At 36.6% G+C, this 18807-nt stretch overlaps 1 protein-coding gene across 1 annotated transcript; it reads right to left on the bottom strand.

The window, feature by feature from the left end:
* Window positions 1-1862: 1862 nt before the first annotated feature.
* LOC135197255 (uncharacterized) lies at window positions 1863-18733 on the bottom strand. Its single transcript, XM_064224352.1, has 7 exons — window positions 18602-18733; window positions 7188-8179; window positions 6407-6459; window positions 5877-5979; window positions 5023-5351; window positions 4432-4615; window positions 1863-4319 (listed from the first exon to the last, which is right to left on the bottom strand). The coding sequence occupies exons 2-7, from the start codon at window positions 7298-7300 to the stop codon at window positions 4247-4249; spliced, it is 855 nt and encodes a 284-aa protein (XP_064080422.1). The 5' UTR covers window positions 7301-8179; window positions 18602-18733; the 3' UTR covers window positions 1863-4246.
* Between the last annotated feature and the right edge of the window lie 74 nt (window positions 18734-18807).

The following is an 18807-nucleotide window of genomic DNA, read 5'->3' as shown; positions in this document are numbered from 1 at the left end:
CTCAAGAAATGAAGTATTTGAGAAGACCGCCAAAGCTACAGGAGTGCCCACCAACACAGTGAAAAAAAATCAAGCGACAGTCATCTGAGTGTGGTAACGTCCCCTTCGCTTCACATGTATATCCCATGAAGAGGATCCGAGTGAAGGACAAGGTGGATAGTTTTGAAAATGAGTGTATTCGGAAGGAGATTTTGTCTTTTTACGAGAGAGGAGAGCTCCCAACGTTAGATGCCCTACTGGAAAAAGTGAAGGAAGACCCGGTAAAGTTTAATGGTGGAAGAACAACGTTATGGAAAATTGTGAGAGGGCTTGGATTCCGGTACAAAAAAAGTGACGAGTGGAAGAGCAATTTTAATGGAACGTGATGATATAGTGGCAGCGAGAACTGAATACCTACGGTTAATTGAAAAGAATAGGAATTGTAGTCCAACTGAACGTAAACCTGAAGTATTCCTGGATGAAACTTGGATAAACCAAAATGAATGTGTACGTCAGTGTTGGACAACGGGTGAAGGCGAAATAGGACCCAAACTTAAGACTGGAAAGGGGTCAACATTTATTGTGGTGCACGCGGGGAGTGAGAAGGGGTTTGTCAAAGATGCGCTATTGTTGTTTAGGTCAAAAAAATGGTGCCAAAGGGGACTACCATGATTCCATGGACCATGAAAGGTTTTTAAAGTGGTTTAAGGAACAACTATTGCCTAATATAGAAGATAGATCTCTAATCATAATGGACAATGCTCCCTACCATAGCAAAATAGAAAATAAAGTGCCAACAACCAGCAACAGAAAAAGTGAAGTCATAGAGTGGCTTTCTTCTAATAACGTCACCCACGACCCATCAGCAACAAAGCCAAAATTGCTGCAGATTGCCAAGTGTCACAAAGAAAAACAGAGTTATGTGATAGATGAGATAGCCCGTGCAAATGGTCATGATGTGCTCAGACTGCCACCATATTATTGTCAGTTTAACCCCATAGAACTTATATGGGCTCAAATAAAGGGGGATATCAGAAAAAATAACTCTAATGCAAATCAATCTTTGAAAACTGTTGAGCAGCTTACGAGACTGGCGATAGACAAAGTTACAACAGAAGACTGGAAGAAATGTTTTCACCACGTTAAGAAATTAGAAGATGATTATAGGAGGAAAGATGTTGCTAGAGAGCATATGTTTGAAAGTTTTGTTATTGACATTGGAGATGACGAAACTGACAGTGATGATATTGATATTAGGGAGGATGACACTGACAGTGATGATATATATCAATGATTTTTCATTATTTTTTTTTAAAGTTGAAGACCTAACAGTGTTTCTATAGTTTTCCATTTTTTAGATAGGCAATTTCATAACTACAGTAATATCTATATGAGTTTCCTTTTTTAATATTTAATAGCATAACAATGTACATATCTGTTCATAAATTCTTTTTATTTGGTTTTAATAGAAAAGGGGATATCACTGTATCTTTATAATTTCGCATTCTTTTTGTTCCAATACATGACTATGTATATATGTATGATTTTCCTTTATTTATTTTTTTAAATTTAATTTGTATGATGACTAAGAAAATTGGTAAAATTTTTGTAATTTCTTTGGTTTTTGTTCATATCGATAGCCTAATGACATACCAATGTAAGCCTAGAAGGCCTTTTCTGTGTATGACTTTCTTTTGTTTATGACATAATATATCTGCATGAATTTCCATTTTATTTGTATAAAAAGATGATGATATAACAGTCTTTCTGATTAGTCTCAATTCCTACATACATGTATATATATATATATATATATATATATATATATATATATATATATATATATATATATATATATAATTATGCAGGGCTGTGGGAACGGTTACGGGAGCTATTCTAACTCAGGTATGAATTAAGTGATTCAAGAATAATCAACTACCTCAGGAGAAAACTAAGCAAATTTTCCTAAACATTGTTGTAGACATGTTGTCAAGTGTAACATGTATATAAAGGAGATAAACATTCTGGTGTAAGAGTAACTCAAGCAATTCTGAAAAAGACAGTATATTATATTCGTTACATCGTCAACAAATTTTATGGTAAGAAATAAACATTTGTACTTTTGTTTATTGAGTGAACATATGAAAACCATAAGCTTTTTATGTTATTGGCCAGAGAAACAAGTTCTGTTATTTATCAGTGAGCCTCATAAAGCATGTACTACATTTCTCACTTAGACTAAATTGAAGCCAACACCCAGATGCATCCATCTGATTATTTACTTTTCTTTTATCAGATATGTCCAGAAATACGGACATATATAATATTTTAGTAAAAATGTTCGAAAGTCATAATGGGAATTCTATGCATTTATTTATAGAAAATGTAATGACATAATAATTCGGTGAATACATAGTCTCGAAACTGCAAACTTCTCATATCGCCAATTGGCAACTGCCAACACGCCAACGGCTCTAGCTGAGAGGACTAGCCCCTCGATATCTTGCGTCTCTCGGCACTACTGTCAAACCGAGTCAAGCACGGATGCAACATAATAAGACATATTCTTCATTTTCTCTTTACATATTACACGTATTTAAAATCTGAAAGCACCAGCGTATTCAGGGTGATTTCATTGTTTTAAAACACAAGATTTCATTTTATCTTGATCTCGTGAATTATGCAAAATCCGATGATGAATAAAAACAGGTATAAAGAATGAAATGTTTCTCCCTTCACTTCTACTCGTTGTAATTCCTTTGTATTTTAACTTATTGATTTCAGGGAAAGATTCATTAATTGTACATTTAATACTGAATCCTTTGGTATGACCAAAACTGTCCTATCTTTTGTAAAACGTGAGATAAATGAAGAAATGTAAACATATTGCTAGTTTTCTAAGCTACAAACGAAAATATGACCCACTGAGCGAGCAGTCTGCCTCCCGCTACCAGCCAATCAGAGGCCGCCAAACAAACGTCTCGTAGGCGCAAGAATCTACCTTAAATGAATCTACTATAGTCACAGAAACAAGAGACATGGCTATGAAACTTGTAGTACTAGGCCTATTATAAGAATTAGTTATAAACTCAAGGGCGATTTGAAACATAAAAACTGTAGTACTTCGAGTGTTGTAAATTTGCAAACAGAAAAAATAAACAAACAAATAAAGCAGTCCTGATGAAGCAAATTGAAATGGAGCGACTCTTTTTCAAAGAAAAAGATGGTGGAGGCGTCTGTCTAACAATAGAGTGACTTCTTATTCTGGGTGATTTTTTGGTAAAAGTTGGCCATGGAACGTCTCTGATGTGGCTTACTTTTATAGGGCGTATTGACATGATTTTGGGTAGACAAAGGCCTAACTACAATGGCTTCCTTTAGCAGGAATTTGTTTTGGCTGCAGGCGGTGTATTGTGGTGCGGGGAAATAGGCCTAAGATCAACTTGAAGGATTAGCCTACTTACTGGAATACTACGAGGGCCATCAATTGAACTCTCAAGCCTAAAGTAAACTTTTTAGCCTAATTTTCCGTCTACCCCATAATCAAATCACATATCCTGACCTGCTAAGTATTACAGAAGCACAAATAATAACCAGTAATCTACCAGATAGATGCTTGAGAATTAGTAGTATGGCTAATCTGAGGGAAACCCTTGCAACGGCTCTCTACTAACTGCTCACGTTCTTGAACTATTTGTTATGTTTCTTCTAATTTATAAAATAAGTACTCCAGTAAATTTTTGTATTATTATCTTAAGGCAAGTGAAGGTTTTTGTACATCATTTTTCTCCTCTTCTTGATACCAACTTATATCGCGGAATAAGAAAAAAATGGGATGGAAAATAAACATGCATTAAATCAGTTTTTATACTGAAGTTACAGATGTTTATAATAAACATACGCATTACCCTCTCTTAAATACAGTTACGCACATGCTTACAAACGCACCACACAAACAGTTGAATACAGTTGATGCAGTTACAGATACGGACTGATGCACAGACACGTCTGTTAAACCAATTTCCACTGATATGGAAAAAAAAAATTTATGTTGAGTCTAATAAGAAATCAGTTAACCAGGTTCCAGGTTCATCAGCGTTTTCGTAACACCAGGGAATGTCCTCCATCCATTGAAGTAGTTTAATTTTAGGTGTAGGTTTAAGATCGCCCATGTGAGGATAGCGACGTATTTATCTTTCGTAGGTACACTGACGGGGTTGGAATCTTCCGTAAACTGGGGTTGGGGGGTGGTTCTTATCTCGTGTCTTCAGGGAGATTCGTCACTCTCCGAAAAAGTGGATGCTCTCAGAAGCAGTGGAAGACGCGTTGCACCACCCGGGCTGTTGAAAAAAAACGACAAAAATGAATGTTTTTAGATAATAAACTTTACATCTATAATATAAACTGTGGACGTGATAATGCAGATGAAACTGAAACTCATTTAAAACTCGCCTATTCGATCCCGCCATCCTGAGGTGATTCCTGTTCGGCTGGAACCAGTCGTCGCTATCGTCGTGGGAGGTGGCCGTCGACCAGGCCCTCATGAAGCGCTGAGGAGGACGGAAACCGCCCATCGGCTGGCTCATGGCGCTTTGAGTGGTGCTGCTGCTTCGTCTTGAGCTCTGACGGGTCTCGGCTGCGACAGAGATAGAATAAGTAGATAGGTAATTTCTAAAATAATCGACTGCCATCTTTCTGGAAGGCGTCTCCTCCGGGAAGTATTTTGACTTTTTTTTAATCCTGGTTTATAAATGTAGGCCTACTCTTTGATTTCATTGTATTATTAGATTGAAATATGTCTATATAACAAAACCAAGAATGCCTGGATATCTATAAGCATCTAAACCCTAAAAAATGGTATATTTTATAGATGAAATCTTAGATTTTGCGAGCAAAATGTCATTTTTCTTCTTTCTTTAAATGAAAGTTATGATTTTAAACTTGAATTGCGGTTTCCAAAGAGTTATCTTAATTTACAATATATACATTGAACATAATTTTAAAAACAAAATTTTTTAATGAATTATTGCCCAAAAAACTCACCAGACTCACTAGTAGACCTATAGTCGAGCGGCGTTATGAACCTGGCCGGCTCAAACATGAAACTGGTGGAAGTCGTCGAAATACTGTCTCTGTGGTTGGCGTCGCTCTGGCTGTCGCCGAGATCTGAGAAGTCGCAGAATCTGACGGCTGTCTCGTCGACCAACTGGCTTTCAACTGTGCTGTCCTCCGTCAGTTTTGTCTCGCAAATTTTGGGGACTCTGATGGCCATCCTGCCCTCCACCACCGAGTTCTGTTTCTTCAACTCTCTTGGATCTCCTTTGAAGCTTTTGTTGGGAATCAAGGTCTCTGCTGGACGCGTTCTGGCAAACCTGTTGATTCGTTACGATTATAATGGCTGATTTAACATAATTACAGATTGACATTGTCCTAAGATTGGTGGGAATGCAGATAACCATGAGAAATAAAATACTCCGTTAAAGGACAAGTCAACAAGGTTTGGTGATATACAATAGATAACTATTTTTTGTGGACTTGCTCCAACTGAGTAATTTGCGATAATTTCAGCGGAAAACACTTAGTCCTACGACCCAGTTTCCCTCTGAACGATAATAATCTCGAGGCCTTTCAATGAATATGCACCAAGTTCTATCGCATAACGCCTGGGTAGCTATAGAATCACTTTATAATTTCGAACTTTACCTGGCAACTCTAAGCTACGACAGAAGACCCTGACTGTATAGCGTCCTCCGAGGAGCTTTAGTAGTAGCTACCATGTATTCGGGAAATAAAGATACATAAATAAATCTATCAGAAAATCCCATAATGATAATATAACAGAGATATGTTAAATTAACTCAGCAACCAGCGCGTTCTCATGAACAATTATAACTAACCTGACGACTTTGGAGATGACGAAGTAAACGCACCCGACGAAGATTGCGAACGCGGAGATTGTAAACACTAGGCTGAAGACGATGATTTCCCAAGGGACCAAACCTGGAAATATGAAGTTTTATATATATATATATATATATATATATATATATATATATATATATATATATATATATATATATCGCCACAATCATCTTTTTTTTTTTTTTTTTTTTTTTTTTTTTTTTTACTAATACTTTGTCTCAGAACCAACCAACCTAGCAAGGCAATTACAGTCTACATTCTGAGTTAAACAAATAAACAAATAAAATAATTTTTGACATTTAACCTCTCCAATTTAATGGAGTTAAAATTCGAACTTAAACTAGATTTCTATTCAGTATACATTATGAGTTACTGTTATTGTTGGATGCTCTTGCAATTGTTCTTATTTTTTTTACTAACTTGAAACTTACTATATATTTTTTCGAAACATTTTTTTTAAAAGTGTGATAGGAACTTCTGCCAAAATTCGAGAATCATGGCTTACCCAAATCTTCCCACATGTGTTTCGTACACTTTCCGTCGGTATCATGAAACCCACTGGAAGGAAAGAAAGAAATAGGTTTTAAAACAATATTACCACTTCTACAGTGGAGGTCTAGACACAAGGTCTCTAGACCTATACTCTGTTTTTTCCCACCTGTCCATCCGCCTGTGGTATTTTCGCATGGTAACACTGCGTCCCGGGCTTTAAATAGTTACGCTATGTGTAAGTTTAAGGTAAATAAAAGGATATCTGGGTGCAGATTTGCAACTGAAAAGTGTTTTGATAAATTACTGTATGCTAATTACACCGTTAATATTCGAAATAGGATATTATTATTATTGTTGAATGTAAGCTGAATGTAACTATATAAAGCCCGGGACGCAGTGTTACCATACGCTTACACCACAGCCGGATGGACAGATGGAAAAAAAAAAAAGTATAGTTTTGGATGTCTCAGTCATTCTGTCAGTTAGAATATTACTTCAGGACATGACCCGTTCATTAATGCATTATGAATCTAGGTGAAAAAAAAAGCCATAGGGCAAAAAAAGCCACATTAATACTTCCACAAACAAAAGACTGTAAACTAACGTGACATTTTCCCCAGAAAAATTGCGATTTTTTTTTTCTGCTACTTTTTGCTTTTTTCCTGTTACTTTATTACTATCCGCTGCCTCATAGGCCTACTCGATATTTTTTCAATTTGTTGTAAAAAAGACACTTAAATCGTCATGCGTTTGGTGGATTTTAAATACATATAAAATGTTTCAATTAACATTACCTATCACAGGTGCAAACGAGTCCTTTGCAGTGCGCATGCGGCTGAGATCTGAAGCACTGAGCATGAGTCCAGCAAGCTTCACCGAGCTTCCTCACACCTTGTCCTAGCAACATTTTGGTCTCTCGCCAAGATGAAAAACACCTCAAAACAATCGTTAGACTTTAGGAAAGTCTAAAGTTGATTCTCTCCCTGGCTTGAAGTCGAAAAGACTTTCCAGAAATCCACGCAGCGTGATGTAGCGATCATATTTTGAGCTTTCGCAATGTCAGTAGTACTAGTTTCTTTATCTGGTGAGTTGCTCCAGTGATTATTGCTCCTCATGGCGCGCCGGGAACTTGACCACATCGGCGGGACAAAAAGAAAAATACGTTTTACATGTGAACACTTTAACAAAACGTCGATACGACCTCTGTCAGAGCGGCGTTGTCTAAAAGGTTATAGATTCTAAGCCGAAATACTGTATTGTGCTATCGGTTTGCTTTTTCTAGTACAGCCGAACTCGTCGAAATAAGATGGAGTAACTTGAACTTCAGCGAATTGACATTTCAAAGCATTTTGTCATCACAAGTAACGGCAAAGCACAATCTAAAAGTAGCAGGTTCTCTGTTCCATGACTAGTATACTTCGACAGAAGTATACACATTTCTTGGTGTCGAACAACCCATAGACTCTTCTAGATCGGGGAAATAAAAAAGCAGCAACAAAAAAACAATTGTCAAGAACTGGTTTTTCGCGTCGTTCCAAAAAAATCATGCACCTTGGTGGCACCTCTACGGCGAAAGAAAGAATTGTCTACCAAACTTAGTCTGGCGCTTTTGAAGTTCACCAAAGTCACATTTCAACTTCGGGCTGTTCATCTTAGGAAGGACTGGACTCTCTCTCTCTCTCTCTCTCTCTCTCTCTCTCTCTCTCTCTCTCTCTCTCTCTCTCTCTCTCTCTCTCTCTCTCTCTCTCTCTCTCTTCCTTTCCAGTCTGTATCAGCTTCCCACCTTCTGAAATATACGAAAAAGACAATAAATAATACAAAAGAGATGTATAGTATCATTAATAATCAGTAAAAAAACATAAATAAATAAACTCTTGCCTTATAATATTGTTTTCATAGTATAATAGAGCGGCAGCCCGGACCATTGAGATACAACGAACGAGATACCTACTGGAACCTCTACTGATATTTAGGAGTAGACTTGCCTAAAATATATGGGTGGCTTACTTAACAAGCACCACTAATTGCTTGTTAGATTTTGAGTCTAGATCCAATATATGAGATACCAGATAAATCTAATATATAATATATCTGCAAACTCTACTGATTATAGAATGACCAGTGACAGACATTTTGGAGGGTGGGTTCCCCCTGACAGACGCACTGAAAAGGGGGGGTTAATTGGATCTAGATCCAACTTAGGAGATACCGAGTAAAATTTGCACTACAATAGCACAGCACATCCTAGAATACTGTGGTGGTAATGACAGACATTTTAGTGGGTACCGGTTAACCCCTGACAGACGCCCCACAGCGAGTGGGGTGGGGAAGACAGGATCTGCATCCAACATTGGAGATACCAAGTAAAATTTGTACTACAATTGCACTGCACATCCAAGAATGCTTTAGTGGTAATGACAGACTTTTTAGTGGGTGGTTACCCACTGACAGACACACCACAACGAGTGGGGAGGAGGAGGTGGAGACAGGATCTGCATCGAACATGGAGAAACCAAGTAAACTTTGTACTACAATAGTACTGCACGTTCTAGAGTACTGCGGTTGTAATGACAGACATTTTAGTGGGTAGTTACCCCCTGACAGACACCCCACAACGAGTGGGGGGGAGGGGGAGACAGGATCTCCATCCAACATCGGAGATACCAAGTAAAATTTGTACTACAATAGTACTGCACATCCTAGAGTACTGCGATGGTAACGACAGACATTTTAGTGGGTGGTTACCCTCTGACAGACACCCCACAATGATTCGGGAGGGGGAGAGGGAGACAGGATCTGCATCCAACATTGAAGATACCAAGTAAAATTTGTATACAATAGCACTTCATATCCTAGAATGCTGTGATGGTAATGCCAGACATTTTAGTGGGTGGTTACCCCTTCACAGACAACCTACGATTGGAAGGGAGAGATGGGACACCTTGAAATGATTCAAAATCTATCATAGGGCAATATTAATATTAGGAATACGGTAATTATCTGAAAATCGTGAGCCTGATAAAATGTAAAAGGTAAAAAATTCAAGAAATATTGTGATGTTTCAGGATAAGAATTACTGCCGGAGTTATTTTTTAAAATTCCTATTGAAATATGGAATATTTCACTTCATTAATTCCATCACATCTATATAAAAAAACTATGTATGAGACTTAATAGGCTTGGTCTACTTTCTATATTTTCACAGACACTAACACACACACACACATATATATATACATATACCTTTGGTGTGTAGTTATTACTTCACACAAAGTAGTATTTTATCTGAATGGGGGGAGGGGGTCACAAGTGACAACAGCTACAAGTATGTGTGCTGAGCCATTTTTGAATAATTAAACCAGTCATATGGTGCCACTCTCAATTCCTCTAAAAAACGAGATGTAAGATAAGTATTCTCATTTTAATAGCGCCTTTGGTCATTTTTTTTTCTTGCCTATAGTTAGGGCACTGCAGCCATGTCGAGGTTCATAGCCCAACGTGTCTTACCATAACTGAATTGTTCTTTAGTTGCTGTTGGTTCGTGTGGATGAAATGAAATTTCTATCGGATATGGGAATTCGATTGATATTAAGACCAAAGTCCCATCATAAAGAGCCGTTTTAGCACCCGCAAATTCACAAAGAGATGATGTATCACAGCACAAATAATTACTGGAAACGGAAATGGGAATGAATTGTTCAGGATAGGCGGCTAACTATAAACATTAAAACATTTTCACCCATTCTATTCCCCCTCCCAAAGTTGACGATCATACAACTTGGAGCTCGACTCCCAAATTAAGTTGGCCTATAATATCATGTCAATGATCTAATAGTCCACTTATTTTCAGCTGCCTCACTCAAATTGATCTGTACACTATCACCAAGTATCAGGTACCATATATCTTCAGGGAAGAAAATCTAAACTCTGATCAAAATGATACTTACGCAGTTTGATGTTTAAAGCCAGCTGAGTGTGTTTGTCTCCTAACTTACCACAGGCAGCCTATATAATGTGGTTCAATACATTCTATCGATGCTGGCTATGACGACCATTATTCGGCTAATTTTCTTCCTAGTAATATTTTTACTTTAATTGTTCATTATATCCAGTAGACAGGCATTAACATCATATTATATTCTCACGTCAATCACTGTAGTAGCTATCTCTCTGCCGAGAGTGACTTCGGAAGACCATATTGAAAGGTCTCGGTCCAGCTCTTAGTACTATATTTTATTACTATTACTTTTTTAAATCTTTATTATTATTATTATTCGACCCAATTTCACAGAAAAAATTACCTTACGAAAACAGGCCTAAGCACTCCAACCATTGTGGTTAAGGCCTAAGCATCTGCTCTTGGATCAAAGCATTGTCAAGCATAAATGGTTCCTGTAAAATACAGGACTTCTTTGCATACAGTAGCGAAGCACTAACTAAACAGAATGTAGTACAATCACTAAACACTAACACTCACATACACTTACTCAGTAAGCAACTCACACTTGCATACATTCACTACACACACACACACACACACACACCACACACACACACTTACCATACACTCCACACACCACACTCACTTAACATACACTCAAATAACCAAAAACACCAATGAATACCCAACACTCACCCCGACCTCACTATACACTAAATGCTCACTAAACACTTAAAACACAAAATTAACTAAAACTCATTATAGCCCAAACACTCAGTAAACATTCACTAAACACTCACTTAATCCTAAACATTAATTAAACACTCAACACTCACTAAACCCTAAGCACTCATTAAATACTAAATGCTTACCAAACCCTAAATACTTATTAAATACTAAACAGTGAATGAACATCCACTCATTAAAAACCTAATTAACATTTACACACTAAACATTTGCTAAACACTATCATTCACAAGACATTCACTAAACGCTCACTTAACATTCGCAAAACATTCACTGAAACCCTAAACACTAATATTCACAAGACATTCACTAAACGCTCACTTAACATTCGCAAAACATTCACTGAAACCCTAAACACTAACATTCACAAGACATTCACTAAACGCTCAATTAACATTCGCAAAACATTCACTGAAACCCTAAACACTCACTGAATACTTACACACTAAATATTCACTAAACACTACAATTCACAAGACATTCATTAAACGCTCACTTAACATTCACAAAACATTCACTAAAACCCTAAGGACAAAACATTCACCGAATACTTACACAATAAAACATTCAATAAAACATTCACAAAACATTCACTAAACCCTAAAGACTCAGTAAACATTCACTGAATACTGACACATTAAACAATCACTAAACCCTAAACATTCATCAAACACTTACTCATAAACATTGACTAAACGCTTACTCACTAAACCCTAACAATTCGCTAAACACTTACTCATTAAACATTAACGATAGAAAAAATTGACAATAGCTCTAATTTTTCATTTCTCTTGTTTTCTTTTCATTAATGCTAGATGATTATTATTTTGGTCTAGTTTGCTCTTATATTTGTTCATAATCTTCTTGAGAGAATGGAAATGTTCGAAATAACTTGGTGTGTGGAGAGATTGTTTAAAAAACAGATCCTCTGTGTCCTTCCTCAGCCAGGTGTATTATATCTGACGAATTTTACAGCAGCCGAAAAAAAATCGACTATAGTAACAACAATATTCATTCATAAAACTGATAATACAAAAAATGTATCCATGATTTCATTGAAACCAAAAGAAGGTAGTCCTGCTTCGATAAAACAAACCGATTAGGCTATAGCGCAATTATGATGATCGGTACCCTGACTATAGCGTATATATTACATATGTATTACTATCTATTTAATGGGTGCGTATTACTCTATTTAACAAATGTTATGTACATAGACATTTTACAGCAATAACTCTAATAATGATAAGAACTTATATGCTACTTTACAGTGCCAGTCTTCCAGCCACCGCTACATTAATTTTCATCTCGTAAACAAAGCTAAAGCGTGTACTATAATTGAAGTCAGTTGGTTGCTTGACAAAATAATATGACTGAATTATTATGGGCCTACAGATGACTGTTATTTATATGAAACAAATAAATAATTTTTGTGTTAGATCAGCCATCCTCAACCGGGGTTCCGCGGAACCTTAGAGTTCCGTGAGAATTCATGTTTTATTTAATTATTTGTTATTTATATGTATATATTTTTCTTCGTTAAACATGGCGTGAGAAATCGTAGTCCTATCATTTATTTTATCGTAACATATCGTGCGAGATTTTCTCCTCTGTTTTACTAAAGGTAATTATTAAAAAGACTTTATATATATATATATATATATATTATATATATATATATATATTATATATATATATATATATATATATATATACGTATATATATTTCTAACTCACATCAGGATCTGTTGCACACGTGATTAAGTATTGGTTTCTTTCTGATATATATATATATATATATATATATATATATATATATAATATATATATATATTATATATATATATACATATATTGGGGTTCCTTGGGATGAGGAAAATTGTCTCAGGGGTTCCTCAAAGTGCCAAAGGTTGGGAACCACTGTTTTAGATAAATACAGGATATAGAAAGGATAAAAATATTTATTAAATATATCACGATAATGTATAATACGGGTCAATAGTAGCCTACTATAATAGTCTAGTCATTAATTATCGGGGCTTGCCCTTCCCACTGCCAACCTGTTAGGGTGTGTCTGTCGAGGGGAAACCACCCACTAAAATTACCATCACAGCATTCTAGGATATGAAGTGCTATTGTAGTGCAAATTTTAGTTGGTATCTCCAATGTTGGATGCGTTCATGTCTCCCCCTCTCCCTCCCCCCTCCCCACTCATGTGGGGTGTCTGTCAGGAGGTAACCACCCACTAAAATGTCTGTCATTACCACCACAGTATTCTAGGATGTGCAGTGCTATTGTAGTGTAAATTTTACTCGGTATCCTCTAAGTTGGATCTAGATCCAATTAAGCCCCCCTTTTCAGTGCGTCTGTCAGGGGGAACCCACCCTTCAAAATGTCTGTCACTGGTCATTCTATAATCAGTAGAGTCTGCAGATATATTATATATTAGATTTATCTGGTATCTCATATATTGGATCTAGACCCAAATCTAACAAGCAATTAGTGGTGCTTGTTAAGTAAGCCACCCATATATTTTCGGCAGACGGTCAGTTTCACAGCTTACAAGTCTATTCCTAAATACCAGTAGAGGTTCCAGTCGGTATCTCGTTCGTTGTATCTCAATGGTCTGGGCTGCGGGACTATAATCAGCTGGATAATTTTTTCAGTAAAATTTTACAGCATTTCGCTAAAAAAGTGTTTGCATTGTTTTGCTATTGAGAGCTGTGTAATAATGCTATTGCTATTATTAGTAGTACCAATATATTATTATTATATTATTATTATTATTATTATTATTATTATTATTATTATTATTATTATTATTATTATTATTATTATTATTACTGAAAAAATATCTTACATCACCATAACTAGTACTAGGAAACCTCCAATTGCGAACTCTTGTAAATTCTAATGTTATTACTATCATTATTGGTAGCAATGGGATTTATTATTATTATTATTATTATTATTATTATTATTATTATTATTATTATATTATTATCACAACACCCCCACGCTCTAGTACTAGGAAGTCTCATCTTCACTGACAGACCTTGACACGGATGGCATATTAAGAACATGCTAACCCCTATTTATTTATTCACTTAAAGAATAATATGCACGGCATACGCGGGTACGGAAGCCCATAAAATGCCTCACATACGCACGTACATGGAATACATGAAGACCGAAGAACGGTTAAAAAAAGTTGTTGTTATGTTGCCAAGCCTCTCTCTCTCTCTCTCTCTCTCTCTCTCTCTCTCTCTTCTCTCTCTCTCTCTCTCTCTCTCTCCCCACCTGAAGCCTCTGGCCACAGTTCTTTAACAGCAAAATGTTAACATCAGCAGTAGAATATTACTAGACCTATTGAATGTTAGGTCCAAGTAAAACTTTTCTTGTAACCCATTTCATAAACAATCTTCTACCACACTCTATTGAGCCTCTGGTCACATTTCTTTAATAGAAAAACGCTAATATCAGCAGAGGAATAAAATTACTAGACTTATTGAATGTTTGGTCTAAGTATGACGTCAAAGACTTATTTTAAAGTGAACCACAAGTCTGGGTATAAATAAGATCTACTTAAGGGGTTGAAGGGGGAGATAATCCAGTAGTGCTTCTCAGTTTTCCTAATTCTGTCCTTTACTGTTGTATACATTTCTCACTAAGAGTGACTTCATAAGCCTTTACACAAAAGAAGAGACATTCACATATACCTCGCTTGTTTCTACGTCATATATATATATATATATATATATATATATATAGTATATATATATATGTGTGTGTGTGTGTGTGTGTGTGTGTGTGTGTAGAGACTACAAAAGGTACGTTAACCTCCATAACGCTTAAAGAATTTATATATTTATTTATGCAAACAGCTATTACTGTTTCCATTTAATAATAATAATAATAATAATAATAATAATAATAATAATAATAATAATAATAATAATAATAATAATACATCAAGCTGTATGGTAAGAGCATCAAGGAAATAGATACCCTAATCCAGACTGTAAGGATTGTATCTGGGGACATCAGGATGGAGTTTGGAATAGAAAAATGCGCCTTAGTCAACATACAAAAAGGCAAAGTAACGAGAACTGAAGGGATAAAGCTACCAGATGGGAGCAACATCAAACACATAGATGAGACAGGATACAAATACCTGGGAATAATGGAAGGAGGAGATATAAAACACCAAGAGATGAAGGACACGATCAGGAAAGAATATATGCAGAGACTCAAGGCGATACTCAAGTCAAAACTCAACGCCGGAAATATGATAAAAGCCATAAACACATGGGCAGTGCCAGTAATCAGATACAGCGCAGGAATAGTGGAATGGACGAAGGCAGAACTCCGCAGCATAGATCAGAAAACCAGGAAACATATGACAATACACAAAGCACTACACCCAAGAGCAAATACGGACAGACTATACATAACACGAAAGGAAGGAGGGAGAGGACTACTAAGTATAGAGGACTGCGTCAACATCGAAAACAGAGCACTGGGGCAATATCTGAAAACCAGTGAAGACGAGTGGCTAAAGAGTGCATGGGAAGAAGGACTAATAAAAGCAGACGAAGACCCAGAAATATACAGAGACAGGAGAAAGACAGAAAGAACAGAGGACTGGCACAACAAACCAATGCACGGACAATACATGAGACAGACTAAAGAACTAGCCAGCGATGACAATTGGCAATGGCTACAGAGGGGAGAGCTAAAGAAGGAAACTGAAGGAATGATAACAGCGGCACAAGATCAGGCCCTAAGAACCAGATATGTTCAAAGTACGATAGACGGAAATAACATCTCTCCCATATGTAGGAAGTGCAATACGAAAAGTGAAACCATAAACCACATAGCAAGTGAATGCCCGGCACTTGCACAGAACCAGTACAAAAAGAGGCATGATTCAGTAGCAAAAGCCCTCCACTGGAGCCTGTGCAAGAAACATCAGCTACCTTGCAGTAATAAGTGGTACGAGCACCAACCTGAAGGAGTGATAGAAAACGATCAGGCAAAGATCCTCTGGGACTATGGTATCAGAACGGATAGGGTGATACGTGCAAACAGACCAGACGTGACGTTGATGACAAGGTCAAGAAGAAAGTATCACTCATTGATGTCGCAATACCATGGGACACCAGAGTTGAAGAGAAAGAGAGGGAAAAATTGGATAAGTATCAAGATCTGAAAATAGAAATAAGAAGGATATGGGATATGCCAGTGGAAATCGTACCCATAATCATAGGAGCACTAGGCACGATCCCAAGATCCCTGAAAGGAATCTAGAAAAACTAGAGGCTGAAGTAGCTCCAGGACTCATGCAGAAGAGTGTGATCCTAGAAACGGCACACATAGTAAGAGAGTGATGGACTCCTAAGGAGGCAGGATGCAACCGGAACCCCACACTATAAATACCACCCAGTCGAATTGGAGGACTGTGATAGAGCAAAAAAAAAAAAAAAAAAATAATAATAATAATAATATAATAATAATAGTTTTTTATAACACTAAAGAGATTTCTGAATGAATTAAACGCCACTGTAACAGTACAACGTTAAAGGAAAATAGTTCCCTGACACAAATTACAAAAATGAATAAATAAAAGACGAAAATAAACAAAGAGACGCTATGGGAGCTTTGTGCTGGCTTTGTGTGCGTTGCTAATCCGTATAACCGGAAATAAAATAAAGATGAAGGGGAAATAATCGTATTACGTTGATAAACCATTGTTTGTTGGGGGAAGTTCATGACCTATTCTTTGTCTTTTCTGTGTATTGTTTGCGTTTGTGTATGTGTACAGACAACCAAGCAAACAAAAATTCTTTCTCATCCACCAAGAGGAAGCCCTACGTAGGCTAGCCTTCCAAATCCGGATTACCTGTTGTGTGTGTGTGTGTGTTTCTTTTTTTTTTTTTTTTTTTTTTTTTTTACTTTTTTATTTCCTCTCCTTTCACCCTGGTAACCCCTCCCGATCTTGTCCTCCTTCACGTAATATTGTTCTGAAACTATGCCCAGAAAAGGGTATTCGCCAGTATCGAACATTGAGACTATGCATGGAAGGGTATTCGTCATTATCGGTCTATGAGACACTCTCTCTCTTCTCTCTCTTCTCTCTCTCGCTCTCTCTCTCTCTCTCTGTGTGTGTGTGTGTGTGTGTGTGTTCTAACCACAGAAGAAGCAGATACGGTAGATATAGGAAATGGAGCCGTATTTATATATAGTATCTTTACGAAATAAGTTTCGAAAGGACATAGCAATACAATAATCAGGTTTTTTTATAATCTATTTTGAGAGCAGTTTCTTTAATAAAAAAAGATGCAGAATTCAATTCAACAATTAAAACAAATTAAAAACAATGGACTAATCCACACGAAACTGGTCACGGCCATTAAGTACCGAGTTTCATAGGCTACATGTCATTAAGAATAGGATACAAATGTGTATTTTGACGTGCTAGATATCTTAACGAATAAAATACACGGATACACGTAAAAGCACGACCGAATATTGATGAAAGGAGTCAAGATGCAGCAAAGATCAAAGATATATGACGACTAAAGAAAAGGCACACCAGATTAAAATAAATAAATAAATAATTGCTGGAAGGTGCTGCCACCTGTTGGTATTACAGAAAAGCATCAGTTTACTATATCTAATGTTTAAAATCTGCACAAAGAATATTTGGTTGAATTGCTCCTTCCTACAGACACCTGTAGCTTAAGCCGATAATATTATGAGTTGGAAATGTTATATAAGGGTAACTGCAGAAATATACATCCTAACCTAAGGTAGTACTACATGATAGCGGTAGGCGATACGTATCTATATTAGACGATATATAGATCTATAATAGACGATATATTGAAAGGATGTGTCATAGTTACTTGCGCACAACTATCTTACACCGTTTCACCTGTATTTAATTATATTCAGTCTCACTTAATCATCACATTCCGTATCTCAGCTGAACGGCTTAGTCTTCTCTAAAGCACTAGGCTTATTTGAACTTAACTCCTTTAATTCTTTAATTATTTTATCATAGCATTTGCATTAACATCCTTGACATTCCCGACGATAAAAAAAATGCCCATCCTCATCTGCAGATCGTACAAGCAAGATTTAAATCCCTCCTAAACAAGCAATGGACGAATATCCTGAAACCAATAGTCAAGTTGTTCCTTAAGTCTCTATGAATCGAAAGTTGGTCTTTATATATACCCTATTTTGTATAATTGGAAAAGTTTAATTAACGTAGGGATATGGTGTTAGAAATACAAACTACAAGCAAAAGAATCATGCCACGGCAGTATTTAACCTCATTCCAGAATAGCACCACCATTTCCTGTTCATGGTGACAATATAGTACCATGTTTAGGCATCCACATGCATAGTACCATAAGCTATTTTGCCGGTGGTGAGCGATTAGCCTTCAAGTTTTCTAAGTGACACAATTATTACAATCTATATAACAATCAAGGAAGCATTCAATAGCCTTACCACCAACACGAGAAAGGGATTATGAACCGAAGTATTCCTCCAACGAACCAAACAACACTGACTGATGAGATTCGACATATCGGTCTTGCTTCCAGAGAGCTGCCTGATACTTTATGGCTTCTCCAGCCATTCTTTATGTTACCAAGTCTTTCAGACGAGTTTCTTTGCTGTTTTTCATTGTCTCTCTCTCTCTCTCTGCCTTTGTG

The sequence above is a fragment of the Macrobrachium nipponense genome, chromosome 18, assembly GCF_015104395.2.
Source record: "Macrobrachium nipponense isolate FS-2020 chromosome 18, ASM1510439v2, whole genome shotgun sequence".
NCBI lineage: Eukaryota > Metazoa > Arthropoda > Malacostraca > Decapoda > Palaemonidae > Macrobrachium > Macrobrachium nipponense.
Note: the sequence above shows the minus strand (reverse complement) of the source record. Positions and strands in the feature narration are given on the sequence as shown.

Coding starts and splice junctions, on each gene's coding strand:
- LOC135197255 (XM_064224352.1), bottom strand. CDS start 7,300: ATGTTGCTAGGACAAGGTGTGAGGAAGCTCGGTGAAGCTTGCTGGACT. Junction 5,980..6,406: donor ACACATGTGGGAAGATTTGG/GTAAGCCATGAT, acceptor TCATATTTCCAG/GTTTGGTCCCTTGGGAAATC. Junction 5,352..5,876: donor GTCATCTCCAAAGTCGTCAG/GTTAGTTATAAT, acceptor ACGAATCAACAG/GTTTGCCAGAACGCGTCCAG.